This window comes from Apus apus, chromosome Z (genome assembly GCF_020740795.1).
Source record: "Apus apus isolate bApuApu2 chromosome Z, bApuApu2.pri.cur, whole genome shotgun sequence".
Classification (NCBI taxonomy): domain Eukaryota; kingdom Metazoa; phylum Chordata; class Aves; order Apodiformes; family Apodidae; genus Apus; species Apus apus.
Genome location: NC_067312.1, coordinates 69070505 through 69093533, shown reverse-complemented (window position 1 = coordinate 69093533; position 23029 = coordinate 69070505). Strand labels below are relative to the sequence as shown.

The following is a 23029-nucleotide window of genomic DNA, read 5'->3' as shown; positions in this document are numbered from 1 at the left end:
ACCAACTTTAAACACAGTAAAGGTCTGATCCCTCATATGTAATACATGTTAACTACTTAAAATATAAGAGAATTGAGAACAGACTTTAAGTGTTCAGTAATTTAAGAATGGATATAGATATAAAACTCAAGTACCTGTGTAGGACAAGATTTAATTTGAGGGGTCTTGAATACAGACAAATGTTGAAGTCACAACAAAGATCTCACAAACCAAATGGTGCATTCAAACTGGCATCAGTAACTCAGATTTGAGCAGTCTCATGGCTGGAAGGAAACACCAGGATAAAGTAAAATAACCTTTTTAGTAAAGCTACACTGAAGCCTGTCAAGTTCTTAGCTGAAACCAAAAGCTGGAACAGTAGGTAGTGTGCTAGTTGAAGGCCTGATAGAAGCATTTTGATAGAGCAGAGAATTATTTTGTAGCAAAATACCAGAAATTGCTTGGATTCTTCTTTTTTTTTTCTTCCTTTTTAAATTGGTAGATAAAAGTTAACTTTATTTTTGGGACCAGGGAAGCAGGAGGAATAGGAGAATGGGAAAAGTATTTATGGATCAAATAATAAGAAAGGAAGAAATACTTACCTCAAGAGAAGAGATTAATTAGCCTTACATTCTTCCTCCCTTTCTGGAAAAGGTAAAGCCAAAGGCAATGGTGTTGGCTAAGGTAGTGGGTAAAGTTCTGTTAGATTATCAATGACGTGGAAAAAGTGAGTGTGGAATGTTTATTTATTGAAATATTTTCCAGCTCAGAAATAAAAGTCTGCACATCTTAGCCTTTGGTACATTCAGTACTTTGTATTTTGCCAAAGAATCAATTTTCTCTTGTTTTATTGGCAGTATATGATGTGCATTGATTATAGACTGTGATCTGTTTAATTAGGTTGCTCATGTACCTGTGTAGAAAAAGCCCCCAACTACCAAAAAAAGCCACCAAAACAAAACAGAGAGAGAGACAATAAAAAGGACTCAGGTTCTTACTTATTTTTCTGTTTACCAAAGAACTTGTCAGCATCCATTGAATTTGAACATTAACACCAGGGCTGAACCTGAACAGTAAGGCCACACTTTCTTATACCCCTGTTAGAAGAGCAGGAGGGTCTTTGCTAGAGAATGCCAAGAAATCCAAAAGTAAAAGTGGAATGAAAAAATGGAAATTCTTGGTAGTAACTACTGAAGTTGACTGGACCTCTAACTGAGGAAGCCCATAAATCACAGTTCCTTTAAGCTGGGTGTGTGTACATTTCCCTGTATCCCACAAAGTTCTCTTGGTTCACAGGTGATTGCTTGGCACCAAACGAATAGCTAAAACTTAAGCAAACTCATTAACTTTATGTCCAGCATATTTCTGATCAGTTGCTTTTCATCTTTTTATCTACAGAATCCTCTTCACCTGCAGATGAGTTTAGAAAACTCACTGAGTTCTGATGCTGACATCACCTTCTCGATCCTTGCAATGAACAACTGGTATAATTTCAGCCTGATGCTATGCCAGGAGGAGTGGAACATCACAGATTTTCTCTTCCTCACACAACAGAGCTCCAAGTTCCACCTGGGCTCCATTATAAACATCACAGCAAACCTCACTGCAACCAGTGACCTTCTGAACTACTTACACTTTTACCTGGAGAGCATCAAAGACACGTCATCTACCATGGTGATGTTTGGATGTGATATGGAAAAAACACGGAGGATTTTTGAAATAACCACCCAGTTTGGTGTGATGCCTCCAGAGCTTCACTGGATTATTGGGGATTCACAGAACGTGGAAGAACTGAGGACAGAAGGTTTGCCACTTGGTCTCATCGCTCATGGCAAGACAACACAGTCAGTCTTTGAACATTATGTACAGGATGCAATGGAGCTGGTAGCAAGAGCTGTAGCAGCAGCCACCATGATTCAACCTGAACTAGCTCTTATTCCAAGCACAATGAATTGCATGGACACAGATGAAAGAAATATCACTTCTGGGCAGTATTTGTCAAAGTAAGTTTTTCCCTTTTTTTTTTTTTTCTTCTTCTTCTTTTGTATCTAATACTTGTGTTATACAAGAAAAACAATTAATCTCCCTGCCGTTCCTGGTGGCTTAGTTATCATTCTGTTAACCCTCCCTCATACATGTGTTTCAGCATTTTCTCCTGCTTCATTACTTCTGGGCAAATAATGACACAAACTTAGTCACAGAGGGTGATTAAACCAGTTGAAGAAGACACTGTTCCACAGAAGTAGAGGTCACATAGTAAACATAGGCTGGGTTACAGAGTATGCTCTGAAAGTATCTTGTAGTTGTGTTTATGCATGTGAGAGGGAAATGGCAGGTCTGGGGTCAGATTCTCTGAGATAACCTGAGAGAATACAAAAAAATAAGTATATTTGTGCTACCAAAGCAACCAGAGAGCATAAGAGCAGATGTATAGCCCTTGGTAGTATACTTCCATGGAAAACAAACAGAGAAAATCATAGAATCATAGAATGGTTAGAGTTGGAAGATCTAATCAAGTTCTAATTCCCCCACATGCACAGGGATGCCTCCCACTAGATCAGGCTTGTCAGAGCCCCATCCAACCTGGCCTTGAACACCTCCAGCGATGGGGCAGCCACAAATTCTCTGGGCAGCCTGTTCCAGTGTCCCACCACCCTCACACTAAAGAATTTCCCCCTGATCTCTAACCTAAATCTCTCGTTTCAGTTTAAAACCATTACCCCTTGTCCTCTCAGTACAAGCCCTTGTAAAATGTTCCTCCCCAGCTTTCCTGTAGCCCCTTCAGGTACTGGAAGGCCACTATGAGATCCCTCAAGAGCCTTTTTCAGACTGAACAACCCCAACTCCCTCAGCGTGTCCTCATAAGAGAGGTGCTCCAGCCCTTGGATCATTTACGTGGCCCTTCTCTGGACACGTTCCAACAGGTCCACACCTTTCTTGTGCTGGGGGCACCAGAGCTGGACGCAGAATTCTAGGTGAGGTCTCACCAGGGCAGAGTAGAGGGGCAGAATCAACTCTCCATCTGCTGGCCACACTCCTTTTGATACAGCCCAAGATGGAGTTGGCCTTCTGGGCTGCAACTGCACATCGGTGGCTCATGTTCAGCTTTTGATCCACTAGTGCCCCCAGGTCCTTTTCCACAGGGCTGTTCTCCAGTGTGACCTCCCCCAGCCTGTATTCATATCTTGGGTTACCTCTGCCCAGGTGCAGGACCCTGCACTTGGCCTTGTTGAAGCTCATGAGGTTCACCTGGGCCCATTTCTCCAGCTTGTCCACGTCCCTCTGTATGGCATCCTGTCCCTCTGGCACATGAACTGCACCAGCCAGCTTGGTGTCATCAGCAAACTTGCTGAGGGTGCCCTCAATGCCACTGTCAGTATCATTAATGAAGATATTAAACAACACTGGTCCCGGTACGGACCCCTGAGAGACACCACTTGTCACTGTTTGTCATCTGGACTTAGAGCCATTAACCACTACCCTCAGGATATGACCATCCAGCCAGTTCCTCATCCACTGAACAATTCACCCATCAAACCCATATCTCTCCAATTTAGTGAGAAGGATGTTGTGGGGGACCGTGTCAAAGGCCTTGCAGAAGTCCAGATAGAAAACATCCACTGCTTTTCCCTGGTCACCTGATGTAGTCACTTTGTTGTAGAAAGCCACTAGATTGGTCAGGTAGGGTTTGCCCCGGGTAAAGCTTGTCTTGAATCACCTCCCTATCCTCCACATGCCTTGGTATGTCTTCTAGGAGAATCAGTTCCATGATCTTCCCAGACACAGAGGTGAGGCTGCCTCGAGATGGACCTCAACTACCTCAGAAGCCTCTGCTGCTGGTGAGAGCACACAGAAATATAAAGTGCTCTCTTAGTTGGTTGCTGCAGGAGGCTTCTTTTTCAGCTTCTGCTAAACTATTCCTGTAGACCACTGCATGTCACTATGCTGGAGTTACTCCCAAACCCACATGGGGATTAACACCTAAAAATTTGGGTTTAAAGATATTAGAAGAAAAATTGCATGGTTCTTTCTGAAAACAAACTAAAAGGACCTTGATAAGTATGTGGATTCATCAGCTGTTTTAGATTCAGTGACTGTTGAATGTTTTCTCCCCATCACACCTGGTTTTCAGCCTATGGATTTTGTTGGATGGAGTTAGGATAAAAGTTCTGGGAGATTTTTGTATGTTTGGAACTTTTTTCAAAATGGTATCTGAGGTGTGTCCTTGCCATAATGTGGTAACAGAACTGCTCAAAACAGAACCATTTGAGACCCTCATAGGTCCTTAGTCAGCACTCATCCATAACTTAGGTGTCAAAAGCCTCCTGCTTCCAAAGAGTGAAGAAAGTCTTGGGAATAAACACTGCACTGGTTTGAAATATTACCACTGCTTTGGGATATTAATTTTGTCTTATTATTCTGAGTATTCTAACTAGATCATACCTAAATCCCTGAAAAGTAAAACTGAGCAAGAGGTTTCTTAAAGTAAGAAGTATTTGAGGACAGAAGTTTTACAAGCAGACTTCTGGAAGGTTAAAAATGGGACAAAGAGAAAGGAAAGCAAAACTAAAGCTCTTAAAATCATTCCTGCAAAATATTTCTTCATCCTTGCTTTCTACAGAAAACTATTAGCTCTCTCATGAATAGAGAGGGCTGTAACTCTTGTTATATTTTGGGAGACAATATGCAGTTTTGCATCTTACGAAATTTCTTGTCCCTTCCACTCAATATTGTAGAAAGGAGAAAAAGGTCACATGCTTAGCCTTTTTTCCCAAGCAGCTTGTGGACCTTTTTCAAGACAAAATAACAGGTTAGGTAAATCCTTCTCCTGAATTATTTATTTTATAGTGTATAAGTTAAATACTTGATGTATTTGAGTCAGCAGCATAACTAGTAACTCTGAGTGGTACAATAATTTCTCAGGTGTGAAGCACCACGACCAACCTTGTCCATTGCATGAATTCTTTTCGGCGAGCCGTGCGCTCCCACAGATGAAGCTTTCATCTGGTGCTTACTTGCTTGTTTACTAATGTAGTGCTTTTCTGTCTGAAGGAACCCATCTGTTTTGGTCCATAGTCTTGGAGCTGGGTGGGCAGGGATGGAGAAGGCACAGTGGCACAGAGCTTTGTCCCCGTTGGCTGCAGTGTGTCCCACAGGCTGGCACAGCTGACGCCTGGGCTGTCACTGCCAGCCCTGCACTCACACTGGCTGTGCAGACATCTTAAATGTCACCCAGGAGCAGAACAATGATTGTGAACAAGAGCAAGGTCTGGGCCGTGGAAAAGCATGCTTTTATCCATATGGCTGGGGAAATGGATATAGAAGTACAAACCCCTGAAGGTTATACTGTTTAAAGTCTCTATCCTTCATTCCTCTTACAATGAGATTGATTCCCTGATCTATCACTGCCTGCTCATGGGACCATCCTTGTTGATGGAACAAGGCATTAAAATTTCAAATCCTCATATTGTCTTACAGCTTTAATTAGTCTTACAAATTTAACTCTGCTTCTTGGGTAAATTCAGCAGCTTGCTATTTGCTTGTCCACTCTAGTTCTTGCCTTCAATAAACTTTCCAAGAAAGATGTGGAATGACCAAGCCATCAAGCTTGAAAGAAAATAAAATAATTCCTAAAGGTACTACAAAAATATCACCACTGAAGTATGATAGTGCTGCTAAAGCTTTAATGAGCAGTTCTTACAACAAAGCACATGAAAACAAAGCTGAAATGAGCAAAATACTCAGTTTGGACTCATTGGTCAAACTGAACTGGTGTTACTAAAGCTTTCACACAGATATCACAGCCTGTCCCTGTGATCATCAGCTCACATACACTGACATAGCCTCAAGGAAATTCATTCAGCTGTCAGGCTTCAGGATCTGGCCCTTCATGCTCTGAAGTTTGCACATATTGTCTTTCCTTACAGATCTGTCAGTGGCCCTGTTGAAAAGATATTGATGAGATACTGTCAATGTGTCTATTGCAATACCCAGATCTTGTAATACCCAGAGATTCACTAGAGATTACTGGCTTAAATAATATAGTTAGATCCTCTTATCTATTTCCTAAAGATACTGGGTAAGGGAGTTCTTACATGAAGCCTTGGCATGAGGGGCATGTATGCATGCAGCATACACAAATTATTAGCCACCACAGCCACTCGTGTATAAAATAAAGTGTTGTTAAAAATGTATCTCCCACATGGCTTCCCTCATTTATTTTGATTAATGCCCTGTCACTACCAAGAATGTAGAGCATGCAGATCAGCTGCAAAAGTAAGCCACTAACTCAATAAGGTAGCGAAGCCACACAATCAAATGCTACTAAATCTCTCAGGTAACCACTTCTAACACAAATCAACCACAGGACAGGTACAGAAGGCTCTATTCCCCCTCGTGGGCACACTTACTTCTACAACAAAAGTTAGTGAACACAGTGCATAAATTCCACTGTTCTCATTCTAACTACAGAAAATAAATCTAATGCATTACTCCGTAGCTTCGTCTACTCCCAAAGTGCCTGGTCTGCAGCATTCTGATATTCAAGTCATGCTGTGGCAGCAACATGGAGCCAAATTCACCGAACTTTGCTCCCTCAATTTTGGCATTTTGTGAACTGGTAACACTTATTTTCCACACAAAACTATTCTTTCAAAATTTTACGTACAGACCCACGTACACACGCCAGGATGGTTTAGTGTTACTGTCTTAGTGATGGCTACAAAGCCAGCAAGGCTCATAAAGAGTAAGTTGCACAATTTTTTTTACAAGATTAAGGAGGAGAGATAAAATCCCCAAAATTTTATGGCACACAAACCTTTATTTAGTGCCTAAGGTTTCCTTCCCCTATAAATTTTGTCTTAATAATGTTTACCTACTCAAACACACAAGTACACCATCAAACAGGGAACACAGAGTAGATGGCAAAGGACTAGTCAAACAATGGCAGACACCACTGATTAATGAAGCTGTGGTATAATTTAGCTACAACCAGACTAAGTGGCAAAGGATTATAAAAATGAGAACCACATTACGCCTCTGTCCCACTTATAAACACCTGTGTGCGTTTTTAGGCATAATTTTCAGGCCCAAGTTAACACACACACAGCTCAATTGCTTTTGACACTATTGGTTGTATCATCTTTGTCCAAACTCAAACTACTGAAAATAGAATTAATAAGAATTGTGAAGCCACCTCAGAGAAGGCTGTCACATACACAACAACACTCAAAACTGTATCATTTAGGTTTGTAATTTTACCCTTTGCTGAGGACAAAAACAAATAGGATCTTGAGACAGTCTAGAGTTTTAACTACTAAAACTCCATAAAAAATCATCAAAAGTCATCAAAACAGAGGACAGAGATGGGGCAGAAGTATGTGTGCACACACACTTCCTGTGGTTGTATTCTTTTCAAATCAGTTAATGTTATTTTTTTATTTGCTCTAACTATTGATAAAGAATTAAGACTACTTACAGTTTATGTCTTGCTTTTTAAGGTGGAATGACAGCCCTAGCTTTTATACTTCTTCCAATACATGCTTTCATCAAATTCCCAGAACACATGTGAGGTGTTATATTCTAACATGACAGCTGAATAGTCTGGCTTCTGAATGCTTCTTACTGAAAAATATGTGCCTGACTCACCTTACACCACATTAGCAGCAATTTAACTTAGCTGTTTTTAATGGAATCACCATGCTGAGTCTTAGTGGGGTCCCTGCAAAATGCCAACCACCTTTATAAATCCCAAAGTGCAGTTCAACTGGTTATGATGTTTACACTAAAAAGGTTTTTCTCCTTATAACACTCACTTCCTGCTCAGTTCACTGTTTCTTTATCCATGTCAGTTTAGCCTCTTTCTGCTAATGACTTACCAGAAGCTGAATTCAACATACAGGAAGGATAATTAATAGCAAACATGGCCACCCAATACAAAGGAAATGCCTGACATTGTTGTGAATATCTGGAATAGTAAAAGCCAAGAAATCTCAATGCAAAATGTTCAGTGCAAAACTGGCATACTTCATGAGATCTGCTACAATGTAAAAATTGCACTTTTAAGAACATGGCTTTTGCAGGTATTTTAAGAAACTTCTTTTGGATTTGTTTTTTGTTTTGTTTTTTTTGTTAGGTAAGAATTAAAAGTGACTGACCTGAGGCAACCATCTCTCACTGAGTCCCTTTCTTCATTCTGAAGTGGCTAACAGTGATTTGCCAATACCAAATTTGCATTTTAGAATCCGGGTTTCTTGAATTCAGAGTGCTTGAAAGATCTTGACAGAAGTTCAGTAGCCCCTCTTATGTGAGCTAGAACTTACTGAGATGATGGGATTTTTCTTGGAAGGACATTTCATATGTTTTTTCCACTCCTCCATTTTCATACATGTTTTTATCAAAGAAACTGACTACAGGTTTGATGAGTTCAGCTTAGAACTTACCTATGTTTCATTAGTTTATGAGGCAAAGGTAATAAAAATTGTGTTCTCTTACTCAATTTTTTCTACCAAATAAAAATAATATCTTTGCTGAAGAGTTTTCACTTACATTAGGTAAGATATGTAGGACAGTATTCCCAAGTACTGTAGTAGTAAATTAGGTGGCTTGTTCACCGTGCCATAGGAAAGCTATTAATGATTCAAGGGTTCAACAACATTGCCAGTCTATTTTGCTAAACACAAATACATGGTGTCTGCAAATGCTTTTAGCATGATGACTGCAGTTGTCTGCTTCTGATTACTCTGGTTTCTCCTTCCAACAGGTTTTTAGCCAACACAACTTTTGATGGTCTCAGTGGCCACATTAAGGTGAAAGGCTCCTCCATTATCAGCTCGGAAAACAACTTATTCATCTGGAATCTGCAGCATGACCCTGTTGGGAACCCAATGTGGACTCGTCTGGGGAGCTGGCAAGAAGGAAAGATAGTCATGGACTATGGTATATGGCCAGAACAAGCCCAGAGACATAAAAACCACATGCAACACCCGACTCGGCTGCACCTCAGAGTGGTAACTCTCATTGAGCACCCATTTGTCTTTACAAGAGATGTAGATGATGAAGGTCTTTGCCCAGCAGGACAGTTGTGCCTGGATCCTTTGACCAATGATTCAGCCCTGCTGGATAACCTATTTGAGACCCTTCAAGGAGGGAATGACACTGTCCCTATTGAGCTGAAGAAGTGCTGCTATGGCTACTGCATTGATCTGCTGGAGAAGCTGGCTGAGGATATGAATTTTGATTTTGACCTGTACATTGTTGGTGATGGAAAATATGGAGCCTGGAAGAATGGCCACTGGACAGGGCTGGTGGGAGATCTTCTGGCTGGCACAGCTCACATGGCAGTGACATCCTTTAGCATTAACACTGCCCGCAGCCAAGTAATTGATTTCACCAGCCCTTTCTTTTCAACCAGCTTGGGCATCTTGGTGAGGACCAAAGACACAGCAGCTCCTATTGGAGCCTTTATGTGGCCACTTCACTGGACTATGTGGCTGGGGATATTTGTTGCTCTCCACATCACAGCTATATTCCTCACCTTATATGAGTGGAAAAGTCCTTTTGGGATGACCCCCAAGGGAAGGAACAGGAAAAAAGTCTTCTCTTTCTCATCTGCCCTGAATGTGTGCTATTCAATCTTGTTTGGAAGAACAGCTGCCATCAAACCCCCCAAGTGCTGGACTGGAAGGTTTTTAATGAATCTCTGGGCTATTTTCTGTCTGTTTTGTTTGTCCACATACACAGCCAACCTAGCTGCTGTCATGGTAGGAGAGAAGATCTATGAAGAGCTTTCTGGAATACACGACCCAAAGGTAAATCATACCTGTTGTTACCAACTCTGCCTTTCCCTTTTCCAAGACAAAATCCACTGCTTCATAATTTATGGTTTCTAATAAAATCAGAAAGAAATCTGCATGACAAACAGCAGTTGCACTACAATTAGATGGCACTTCAGGAGGAGATTTCAGTGAGAGCATCTTCAAACATAGAAGTGTACAAGGGGAATTAAAAGACTGAGGGTGTAGAGGGGAGTGAACGATTTTGTTGTTGCGCAGTGCCAAGAAGAAAATTGGCTTCCACATGCAGATTAAGGGATAGGTTTCAGATCTGAAGACTCTTTAGCTGTAGTTTTTTGATCAGTTGGATTATCTGGGTCATCCTGAGATGTCCTCAGACAAACCAACCACACAGCATGCAGGCAAACCCACTGAGGTTCTAGGTAGTATTTTGCCAGTATTTCACAGGCCATAATGGTGCTTTCAAAAGCAGAATTCCCCAAAAATTCTGAATGAAATGGAGCAGAACTGAAATGTTTTTAAAAATCCTACATTCTGCATGAAAACAGTGGAATTCACTTTACAAGTAGTCAAACAGTTTATTTGCAATGTTATTTCTGCTGGAGAACTTTCATGGGAGGAGATAAATTAGGTTGCAGACAACCCATTTGCAAATAGCTCAGACTTCCTCATAGTTTTTGGGAAGACAAGGGAAAATTGTAGAATCAGGACTGCCTCCACCCACTGTCTCTCCCACTCCCAAGAGATGAAGGGGTTCTCAGTTAGAATTTAAGTCCAGTAATTTCACAAGACTCTTCTGATTTTATTTGCCACTCAGTACATGCAGAATGGTTTGTAGAGAGAATACATGTCTGCAGGTGCCAGGCACCATCCTCTTTGTGTGGCAGTCAGTGTAGGGGACAAGGGTGGCAAGAGCAGATTTCCCTGGCTAGTTTGACACTTTCTCCAGTGAAGGTGTAATTGTATTGTCCGTTTTATACCGTAACCTAACTGCTGGAACATGGCTTTGAAACCATCCACCTTCAGTTTGTCTTGGGTGACTGAATTGATAGAACATTGCACCTCTGGAAAAAGTCATTTTAAGAACTCAAGAACTGGACATTTATTTTCCTTCCATACATTGTGTAAAAAAAGGTTACAAATGTCCCTCCAGACAGCAAAGGCCAAGCTCCATCTGTTATATTAGTAAAACCTTGCAGTTGGCTAATGGCCAGTTTTGACTTTGTGAGTACAACTTCTGACTCACTTCCTCCAACGTTGTTTAGATTGTTTCTACAAAAATACGAAGAGCAATACATTTTAGGATTTGCCTGAGTTATTCTAAAATTTATTTAGGACTTAAAGCCCATTGCTAAATTGCTACTAATAATCTGTCCTTCCCACCCACCCCCCCCCCCAGAAAAAACAAACAAACAAACAAAATATCATAAATACTGCATCAATAACTTCATCAATTTAAGCCACAAAAGTCCAGGAATGATGTATTTGTTTTATCTGAAGCATTCTGAAGAAGAAAATGAGAGATTTTGGCTGAATCTCTCCAGCTTCAGGCATATCTTCTTTACAGTCATTGTATGAGCTAGAATATTGTCTTGAAAGTGTTAGACCTCAGTTCTTTGCATGGTCATCACTTAATCCATCAAATAAATTGCATCAGATTATATTCTATTTTTCTGCATCATTATTGTGACCACACATAGAGTTCCTAAGACAGGTATTGGGAAATTTCTGCAATTGCAGGAAAATTAAAATGTTTCAGAGCTGTGCTGTAAAGCTTGGCTGTGGGGTTACAAAATTGGAGTGCAGGGAAGTGAAGTGTATGAGGTGTTGCAAACGTGACTCTTAGTCTTGAACAGAGGAACCAAGGACTCATGTTTAGTAACCTCAGTGATCCCTTTAAATTAGTGCATTACTGGCCTTTCCTAGGCAAGCATTCCGTGCTTCATGGACAACATCTAAGCTTCTGAGTAGTTAACTGTTTCCAGTGTGGGAATAAGACAAGGTAGATTTAATGGAAGAGGATTGCCTGCTGTTAAGTGAACTACCAAATAGTTTCATACATTCCATTAATGCATTTGCCTCCAAAGTCTTCGTCTGTAAGAGCAGTTATAATACAAAAATCTACTGTTTTAACCTTTCCTCACACAAAGCCTGAGCTGTGCAATTTCAAAGTTCTCTCTAAAACATAAAGCTTAGGCTTAGTAAATTATTGGAGCACAACAATTGCAGAGGTACATGCACCACTTTTTAGTTAGTTCTGTAAATAATTTTTTACATGATTTAAATATTATATGGGTTTTTTTCCAGATTTGCTTATCTCTTTGTTTTCAGTGGTGGAGACTCATTGCAAAAAGAAGGCAGCAGGATGCAGAAATAATTTTTTAATTTTAATATGCTTCTAAACATTCTCCTGCTGCTTTTGGGATACATATCCCCTTGCACTGTGCTTTTGAAATGTATTTAAAAAACAAAGCCCAAAACAGAGAACTTGGGCTGATTGCCCATCTTAATTGAAAGTTCCTGTTTCTAATGTCTAGTTGTTCCCTTATTGTTTAGCCTTAAATTAATTACTCCTAAGCAGTCAAGCAATAAACTATCACTTACTTATTCAAACCTGTATAATTTCAACTAAATCCTTTAAAAGCTTAGACATCAGAAGCATGTATCTTTATGGCTGTGGTCCATTTTAGCCAGCCCTGTGACAAATTCAGATGTTTAATATTTCCATTTCCAGTATGGTTTCCATAAAGCAGTGCTATCTGCATGTGGGTAATCTAGGTCTCAGTGCCACAGACAGGGAAAAGAAGAAATCATCCATAAGGAGAAGGCACTGTCAGTGCCTTCCTTTGCCAGCAAGCCTGCAACTAAGGCTCCAGTAAAACTCTTAATTATCAAATAAAAAAATAGGGTCTGGCATTACAGGATCTCCCTGGGGAGTAGTTTTTTTTTCAGTGGCAAGGGCAGTTGAAGCAGGGACTTTGCTTTCAGGCTTCTAATGCAAGAGCACATGCTGGACAAGCACCATAAAGTCAGGAGCATGTTCAGTAGTGCTGAATATCTGAGGCAAAATAATTATGAAAGCCCAGAGGACAAAAGAAACATTTCTGACATGCCAGCAAGAAACCAGCAACAGCATAAGCTGAGGAGCTGGACAGCTTTTCCATAAGGTGGTCCAATGCCTGTCCTTCTTTCTCTTAAAAGTGTCATTCTTTCAACAATATAATGACATTTTCAGGTGCTAGCAGACCAGATTCTGTCCCCTCCCTGACAGCTATCAGCTCTCAGCTTTTCTTTGCCATCTTTAGGATACACTTCAGTAGCTACGCCTGTTAATTTACTATGGTTATATTTTTACTTCTCTGGATCATTTCAAAACACCTTTTGTCAATGGCAAAGATCCTTTCCATATTCTATTTTGACAGCCAATACTGAAGCTATTGAGATTAATTTAACAAAAATGGCTGCACTTGGGAGTCCTCCCATCAGCAATTTCACTGTGTTATCTCACCTAGGTTTATATGGCTGCAGTGGAGACATTACATATTAATTACTCAGTCTAAAATGCCTTTACATTTTATTGGGAGAGGTAGGCATGTTGGGCTGCTCTTTTCAGGATTAGATCATTCTCAAACTATTCCCTGGAAGTGGCTACTTCTCTCCATGTACTAGCATGGCCAGCACTGATGTCTCACAAAATCTGGGGTGCTCCAAGGAAAGCACTGCAGGCATCACTCTGACAAGCCCCAGCCAGCCAGTCCTTAGTGTGCTTTGGGATTAGTTCTCAGAAATCCCTTCTTATCTTCCAGCCCATTGTCTGAACATTTCCTTCTATGAGCTGTCCATCTTCTTATTATAAAACTAAGTAGTTTGAGTAATCCAGACAAGATATTTCTGAGATTTTGTTACTCAGGAGTTCAGAATGTGCAATCACCCAGGGTTTTGTTTCTAGATTTAAATATAAAACATGAGTAAGCAAGTTCTCATTTCTGATTTATGAAAATCTCAGTTAATTTAGAGGCCTGAAGGCCCTTATTATACCAGTTAAAAACTCCGTTACATGTATTAAACCAGTCCAGAAATACCAACTGCAAATGAGCTTTAGCAATACCAAACCACAGAAACTGAAAGGTCCAGCCACTTTATCAATACTCCTACATTTAATGATATCTTTCCTCAAGTTCAGCAAGCTTTGGAGTGAGGCCATAACTGTTGTGTTTTTATTGATAAATTTTCTTCCCCAAAAAAAGGAAGTCTGGTTAAAATTACACTGAAAAAAACCCAAACCTGCTTTTAAGGATTGCCATGGGCTTTCACTGCAGCAAAGCAAGATGTATCATTATAAGGACTGCCACTTGCACTGCTATGTATTGAATATATAATGAAATTGCGTGGGCTTAAATACGCATTAAATGCATTAAATTGTGTAGCAAAAAACCAAGCAACACACTCAGCAGAGTTAACACGTATCTTGTTGCTCCCAGGGGAGTTAGTGTCTGTACAGGACTGCAGGATTCTTTTCTTTTTACAATTAATAGAAGTTGGCTGCAAAATTACATTTCTGTGCAGCATATCATCGGACACAGGAAGGTCATGAGTCCCAGCATCACAGCCTGCTAATTAATACATGGTGCTTTTCTCAGTATTAATGAGTCTGTGAAGGATTTGAACTCAAGAGGACTTTAAGTGTCACAGAGACCAAAGTGAAAAAATCTCAGACAAAGGAGAAATTAAATATCAAACTCCAGTCAGAATAAAGAACAGGTGTTGCAGAGCAATTTCATACAAGAATGAAAGACACCTGCAATTTACTGAGGTGAAATCTTGGCTCCTTTATCTTCCCCCTGCAATTTAAGGTGGTCACCACCTGACTTGTTTAGCTTCCCCATCACCTTGTTAAAGCTTTCCTGTACAGTTATGGCTTTGGAGGCTCAGAATCTGTCCAGTTCAGACTTTTATTATTCTGATATCCAGTTTATCTGACAATGCACTGCAGTGTTCTCCAAATCAAGTTTCCTTTCCCATTGAGGCCTGCTTTTTTATGTCTTCTTGCCAATAATTATCATTTTAGCATCTTTGCATACTAAGCCCTACTGCTCCAGGCCTTCACCTGCATAGAGTGCCTTGGCCACTCTTTACCTCACCATGTTAATGGTTTGATGTGAAGAAACTAGAGGTAGGGGTAGCAGAGAAGAAGTCTTGCTGTCTTTATTCCATGTGGTGTAGGGTCAGGAGGGTTGTTCTTTCAGCACAATTAAAAGGAATTAATGTTTCCTAGCTTTTTTTCCAGCTGTATTCATGTCAGTTTCTTACTGTCAAGTTGCAGTATACCTATACTGACATCACTTTAAAAAATATCAAAGTGAGCTTACTACCAGAAATAGCAACTGCATCATAGATGAGGCCCAGACAAGAAGATAAACAGGAGGAGAAGATGTTACTTAAGTAACTGGCAAAGATGAGCAGAGAACAGAGAAGATGCATACAGCTGATCTTCTTGCCTGGGAGATGTAAGATCATCACACAGCTGACTTGGCAGCACTGAGGATGTTTATTATTGTTGACAAAAGTCACAGTCATTGTAAGCTATAAACAGAAACCTGGCTCACCTTCCTAGTCATAGAAGTCCTCAGTTAGCTCCCACACTGATTCTCTGAGTTTCAGGAATGCCAAGAGGGCAATCTCCCCTGAAAAATAAGTAGTTTTCATTGAGAACAGTAAGAATTGACTGAACACCAGGTAAAGGCAAATGCTGTTGTCCGTATTTCACTGTGTGAGAGGTCAAGGCATCCAAAAAGCCTGACATTTTTCTTGTACACTTTGTGCTCAACACATGCCTCACTGTTCCAAACTGACTGCAAGAAAGAAAAAATAACATTTTAGTTCCAATGTTGGATCTGCCAGTAAGAAAGGACTCCTTTTGACTTACCTTAATTTGACGCTTTTGAACCAAAACTCAGTAACATATTCAAGAGACCAGGGCTGTACTGGTAGACAGTTCCACAATAGTCCACTGAGGCCACTTGGATTATTCAGCCTGGAGAAGAGGAGGCTGAGGGGTGACCTTCATTCCTCAGGGCTTCCTCACCAGGGGAAGAGATGGGGCAGGTACTGACCTCTTCACTCCTGTGAACAATGACGGGACTCAGGGAAATGGCAGAAAGCTGAATCAGGAGAGGTTTAGGTTGGATATCAGGAAAAGGTTTTTCACCCACAGGGTGGCTGAGCACCAAAACAAGGTCCCCAGGGAAGTGGTCACAGCACCAAGGCTGCCTGAGCTCAAGAAGCGTTTGGATGATGCTCTCAGGCACATGGTGTGATTCTTGGGGTGCCCTGCACAGGGACAGGGGTTGGACTCCATGGTCCTGATGGGTCCCTTCCAACTTTCTATGATTCTATGATCCTGTATGCAATTGGAAACCTTTTAATCCTAGTAACTGGTGACCCTAGTAACTGGCAACACAAAAACATTTTCTGTTCCTTTCCTGGCAGCCAGAGAACACTAGCCTTGACTTACAAGTTTAGACAGGGTCACCACGGAGGATTGTGTTCAGCCGTGGTACCAGGGGGACAGGTACCATATGGACAGGGCAGAAAGATGGACAATGTTGCCTTAACAGCTGAAGCAGAAGAAATTTGTAAGAAAGGATTGGAAAGGTGATTGTTTTGAAGGTGAGAAGCCTACCTACACTTATGCTGCTGTCAAATTAGGTTGCCCTCTCCAGACCTTGGCTGATTGTAGAGAACTGGGATAGCTTTTCATTTGAAAACCTTGAGACTTGGGATGGAAGGACAAAAGGGTTATTTAACTAGAAATCACCCATGTCTCTTTGGTAGTTTGAGCATGTATTCAGAGAAAACAGCTCTCCTTCCTTTGCTTCTGATTTTAATTAACCTGCCTAAGAGCAGCATTAGCCCTGTTTTCCAGGTAGGAAGCAGAAGAACACAGTCAATGAAGAGACTCAGTCTGGAGCATTTTTACAGCTGCTTTGTGCTTTTACAGCTGACAATAGTGGTATCTTGCCTATTGGGAATTACATCCTTTTCTTTTCTTTTCTTTTCTTTTTTTTTTTCCCTCAGTCTATCCATTTCTTTCTACAACAATTTACACTTACTATCTTACAGTTCTCAGTTCTCCTGGAATAAATTCCAGCTCAAGTTCCCTCTGTCCTGAAAACTCTCTAAGTGCTATTAAGAAAGAGGGATAAACACACAATTAGATTGATATTCACCATAGTTCTGTTCCCATGGAGCTTCTTGCACTAAGGCACTGCCCAGCGACTCAGTCAGCAGGGCAATTTTCAAAAATCAACTTTCCTACCACAGACTAGAATCCCTAGTGCCATGCCTTAGCCATACAGCTCCTGCAGCACACAGAGGAGTAGAGCAGATCTTACAATTAATTATTAAAACTCACACGGGGAGCATCAAAACAGTGGCTTTGTATTTTTAAAGAAAGAGTTAAGTCATAATTTATTTTCGTATATGTTCTCGTTGCAATACAGGAAAATAAACTGTCAGTACAGGACTATGCAATTGTTTCTAGATTGAAACTGCTTATTGACTTCAATGCAGCTGTAAAGATTTATGCCAACTAATGACCCAGCTGTGTTGGATCCAAAGTGACAGAATTTTAACAAAATCTGAGATTATCTTGGGCGAGCCAAGAATCAGCTCCACTGACACCTTCTGAAACAGAGAATGGAAAGTGAGCTTTCAAATCTATTCTGCATACACCACCTCCTGGAGGCCGTGGGAACATCTCCACTTCCCAAGCCTAAACACATGGGACAGTTTCTGATGCAAGCCTCCACTTCCAGAAGTTAAGCTGTGAATTTTCATCTGCTAAAATTTGAAATTCATGTGCTTCACTGTGAATAATTTTCTTAGATCTCCCTCTGCACCCCATAAATATTCACTAGTTTTCAAAACCTTGACAGTTAAGTAGGGAAAAGCTTGTGAACAGAGTTCTGCATTGTTTGGATTTCTGTTTGTTTGTTTTGCTCTTTTTCTGCTGAAATTTTGCTTAGCACAAGCTATTGCATTTCTTTTATCAGTGGGTCATGAGGAATCAAGTAGCAACCACATAAATGTATTAGTTGCATAAAGCAAGATAAAATGTTGTTTCTTATACACTGAAGACAGAAGACCTGTTACAAAACAGCAGATCTCTAAAAGCATGTCAGTTCTTCAAAGCAGAGCAGACCTTAGTGCTACCCCTCTCCAGTGATTAGCAACCAAAACTGAACATTTTTTTTAGGGTTCTGCAGCAGCTCCCTAGCAGAGGTCGTGCTGGCAATAACAGCAGTTCTGCTGATACACAAGATGCCTGTTAAATGCTGCACTTGTTGTTATACCAGGTAACCAGCACTGTCATGGGGCAGAGCACTGAAACCTTTCACAGTATTTCTTCCTCAGAAGTTGCTGGAAAAGTTAGGACAGTGTTTTAAGCCATGCTACCCCTTTCTATACCCTCTTATTTTTTTTTAAAGCATCATTGACAGTGTTGGTAAAAGTTGAATCCTTGTTAACACTGCATCTGTCACCTCAGGATGCATGTCCTGAATGGGGCAAGAGAGCAGACAAGATGTATGGGCACAAAACAAGATTTATGACAACACTGGGGTCTTAACAATCAAACTAAAAAGGCACAAGCCAGATCGTAGGATTGTTGGGATATTGGGGTAGCAAACCAGGATGTTAAAGCAATAAAGCAAGGAGGCATCTTAACAATAAAAGGCACAACTAATAGTTAGTTGGCAAAGGTTAACCATTTAAATGCTAGCAACTTACTTACAATTAGGTCTTATACTTGATATGAAACAATTATTAAAATAATACCTAGGAAAGCTATTGTAATAATTTTAGATAATTGTAATTATCTAAAAGAACCTGAAGGTTTTAAAGTCCTAGAACTTAACAGTGAAAGCTTTCTTAATATTCAAAGCCAGCTAATGAAGACATACAGGGAGTTTATATCTCTCACCCTTTATGGCTGTGGCTGGGTGTCCCTTGTCTGTCAGCCTCTTGAGGAGTAACCACTCCAGCAGGTGGGCCCACTGGAGAGGAGAAGGTTCAGCAGCTTCCTGGGAAAGTCTACAGGAGTCTCCCTGATCAAAGATGGGACCAGGCTTTGACAGAATAAAGCAATTAGCTGCTGTCATTTAACTAATTAGCTGTACCTCAAAAAAATCTCTCACTGGAGAACAAAAGGAAAACAGTGGAAAAACCAAGAAGAGCCTTTTCTCACCAAGCAAACTCTTTTGCTTTTCTGCTCATTCTTATTTTGTCTCCATTTTGGCCTACTTGTGGCTAGGCTTGAGAGCAGCTGTTGTTACAGACATCAACTTGGTCTTCTGTTTGTACTTTCAAGGTTGATACCAGCTCAGAGCTTGCTGTGCCCTTTCCTTTCCCATGGGAATCTTTCCACTCCAGGCCAGGGGCTGTAAAACTGAGAGACAGAGAGCAGTTGAGTCACAGAGGCAGCTGAGGGAGGCACACTGAGATGGAGCATCCTGCTACAGTGGCACTTCACTCCACTGTACACTGCATTGCCCTTTTCTGATTCCCCTCAAAGAATAATTTGTGGAGTTGAATGTTGGAAAGGAGAACCTAACTGAATTAATTATTAAATAATTTCAACTATTTGAGATGGCAATTACAAGTTTACTTCCTGAAGCATTTCTCCTCCAGCCAGCTGTCAAGATGCATAGAATTGTCTTGAATCAGATTTAGTGAAGCAGTTGATCAAGCACTGGGGAAGCATTTCCTAGATCTCAATCACTTAGGGGTTCATTGCTTATAGAAAATAGCCATAATTTCCTTTCCCAACAGTTGCTCTGCCTAGACCTTCCTTGTCTCTTCACAGATCCCAGCAAGATCTGACTCTATGGGATCAGAAGGCAAAATTGTGTTGCCTGCTTTTTTGGAGCTGAGACCATGTTTTCGCTGTATTTACATTCTGAACACCTGGGTTTCCTATACACTGCAAAAAAACACAAGTGTGATGCAAACTTCAAAAGTATAATAGACATAACTACCAAGCTACCAACGGGGAAAAGTCTTTGAGCCAAATCTTCTGCCTTTGCTGCTCTGAAAGGTCATACAGCAGACAGAACCTACTAGAAAGACCACAAAATCCACCAGCCCAACTTCGGAATATGTCAGTGTTAGCTGCTTGTATCATCTCATGCATTTTCAGTTTTAAATCCCAACTTGCAGAGGATATCTCTGTGTTTGAGTCTTTTCAAGTCTGAGTCTAGGTGTTCTCAGCCTAGCTGATGACATTGAATGCAATGGCACTGTATTACATAAACTGGAATGTGCTAAGTAATGCAAAATCCCTGACATTTAGTATTTGTATTTTCCTGTTTCTGCTCCTGTGGTTTTATCACATTGGTATTTTCATGCATAATTGGCACCCCAAGCCATAGATGTATGCACATGCCCAATTCTTTTCAACATCTTCCCGAATAAAATGAGTTCTCCACTTCCCACTCAGCAGATGTTTTGACAACAGAAGACAGAAACCAAGAAGATCTGGAAGCAAGGTGCCAAGTAAAGGGAACTGGTAGCTGAAGTATTTGCTCTTGGCTGTAAGCAGCCAAGCAAACATTATTGATTTAGTAGCACAATGCTATAGAAAGTACTGAAAACTCTTAATTAAAGTCCTGAAGCTCTTCCTGGCAATGTCAGAGAAGCTGGACGTTCTGGAGAGCTCTTGACTTTCCTTGAAGACTATAGGACCTCTAGGCCTCAGAGCTCAAGTAATGCAACAACCACTTTACTCCTCAGCAGTTGTAGGCATCCACATTACCCCTTGTTTGTTTCCTTACCCATGGTATGTTTTCTTAAACAGTGAGACTTTTTCTTGGAAATACCAGCACAGCCCATGAATCCCACAGTAGATATTGTCCTTAGACGTCACAGGGGCAGCATTGGTACCTCAGTTCTAGAAAATATACCTCCCCCCCTGTGTCCACAGTCTTTCTCCTGCACCGTCATCATACACTTTTCAGCAGCATTTCATAGTCCTCCCTCTCCATAGCTCTGTCTTCACAGAAGGAGGGTCGTCACCATCAATCATCTGTCCCTGACCTGTGCAGCAAGATCCTCTGGTCATGACATTCCATAGCCCTGAACCTGTGAAGTCAGAGTACTGATTCGAGAGGACAAGTGCTCAGCCCCCTCTGGCACTACATTCCTCTCTGTGAGGGTTCTCATGACCATCTCTTGAGTTTACCCCATGAACTAACTCAGATCCTAATGGGAGGTCACCTTGTGTCCCACAGCTTCATGGGATACAAATATTTCTCACAGTAGACTGGGGAGATGGTTCTAAAAATTTGGAATGCACCTAAGTGGTGTGGCCATTTGTGGTGTACACCAGTGCTTCAGATATAAAACTCTGTTTTCTAATATGAAATTCCTGATCTCCAGTATTTGAGCTACAACAGTGTTATTAGCTGCTAAAGCCATCCCCTTTTTTGGGAGAACCACTATCCAGCAACACTAAGTAGCTTTTTATCCTTTCAAAAACACTGGTTTTTAACTAGAAAACTGGAGTTTTAAGTCAACTCCATAGAATCATGGATTTTGTCCCCTGAAAGCCCCTATCTAGGTCAAAACAAACCTGGTTCCTTTGATTTCTTATAGCCATAGAGGTCTGCTTTTGGAGCGACCTCATAAGCTTACCTAAGCTCATGTCTGGAGATGGGGATGTGCATTTCTTTTTAATCATATCTGAATCACCACTAGGTCTCCAGGTACTCCACGGATACAAGAAGTGTCAACAATTCCTAGTGCCCCCACCTGCCTTGTGATGATTATTGTCCTTTCACACTGACTGAGATTTGAATGAAAAAACCACACAGAAGTGTAGTCTTCATATACCGAAAATTTGGACAGCTATTTCTTCTCAATAATACAGCTTTTGTATTTTCCATAACTGATTACAAAAAGCAAGTGACTGTCTTCTCCAAATCACCAGTTAAAAATAACACAATCCATTCTCGATTCTTCAAATTGTGATTCTTTAAATGCTGATTTTGCAGGGTTCCTGATTTCTCTGAATCCCTAGCCATTAGGATTCTGTTACTGGTTTAAAGAAAGCAGAAAAAGAACTTTTTCAATAAAGGAGCCTTAGAACATTATAAACTGAAAAGAATCAGAGCATGAGAAATAAAAAAGAGCAATATAGAAAGAGATAATTTATAAGGAAAGAATCACAGGAAAACTGACATTTACCTGTCCTGTTGGGAGACAGGTATTTGTGGTTTCCATCGTTTCACAGAATCTTTCCAGGAGAGGGCTACAGCAAATAAGAAAGCAGTTACAACTGATGAGTCTTGTTTCCATCTTGAAGTTTTTATCTTCTGTTGAATCGAGTAACCCTTAGCAGTCTCAGTAGATTAGGATTGAAGGTAGTGCAGGCAGTCCATTATCTGCTTTTGGCATCATTTTGCATTGTTAATCCACTATTCATACAGCTGCAAGCAAAACTTCTCCTCATGTGGATAAGCAGCAGTAAGAAGAAAAGAGAATTTCAAAAAGATTTAGAGGATTAAAACACTAATAAGCTTTATCTTTCATAAAGGAAGTGAAGAGTCATTGAATACAAATTTGCAGACGCATAATTATGCTTAAGACAAAGCATAGATTTCCAGAGGCAGGAAGAGCGTAGAATGCAAAGGATCAGTACATAACTTCCTTACAGAGTCTTTCCAAGACTTCCCACCAGACATATGGTGTTTGTAGAGGCAGGATATTAAGCCAGATGGACTTCTGATCTTATACACATTCCAATGTTGTCATCATTTGTGTTGAAATTCGACAATGTGCTGAACAAAAGGCAAAGCATGGACAGTCCTCAGTAAAGCCTTTGGGACAGGAAATTGTGTGGAGGTGCAGTTAACTCTCTCTTTTGCACTAACCTTCTCATAGAGGCTTAAATATTTAGCTAGGTGTGGACACTGGTGACAGCCTGAGTGAGGGACACCTTCCAGTGAAGTCAGACATCAGCAGTCATTATCTGCAGATCAGACACTGCCCTGCAATTGGCATTACTAGGTGTGCAACAGATATCACAACTAACAGCTGATAGCAGTGCTATGGTTCAGTGTTGAGACTCAGCAGGTTTTTTTGTCTCTTCACTGAAATTACCAAGAAATAAAACACCCCAAAATAGTATTGACTGTGGTGACTAACTCCTCAGGACATAGAGTGCCTGGAGCCCACCCCAACTCATTATTTAAGAAAGT

General features: G+C 40.7%; 1 protein-coding gene across 1 annotated transcript in view; it reads left to right on the top strand.

Moving 5' to 3' along the window:
• Positions 1 to 23029, top strand: part of GRIN3A (glutamate ionotropic receptor NMDA type subunit 3A) — a 71029-nt gene that overhangs the window by 29384 nt on the left and 18616 nt on the right. The window contains exons 2-3 of the mRNA XM_051641954.1: positions 1378 to 1982; positions 8741 to 9788. Coding sequence (XP_051497914.1) covers positions 1378 to 1982; positions 8741 to 9788 — 1653 coding nt within the window. The remainder of the gene's footprint in view (positions 1 to 1377; positions 1983 to 8740; positions 9789 to 23029) is intronic.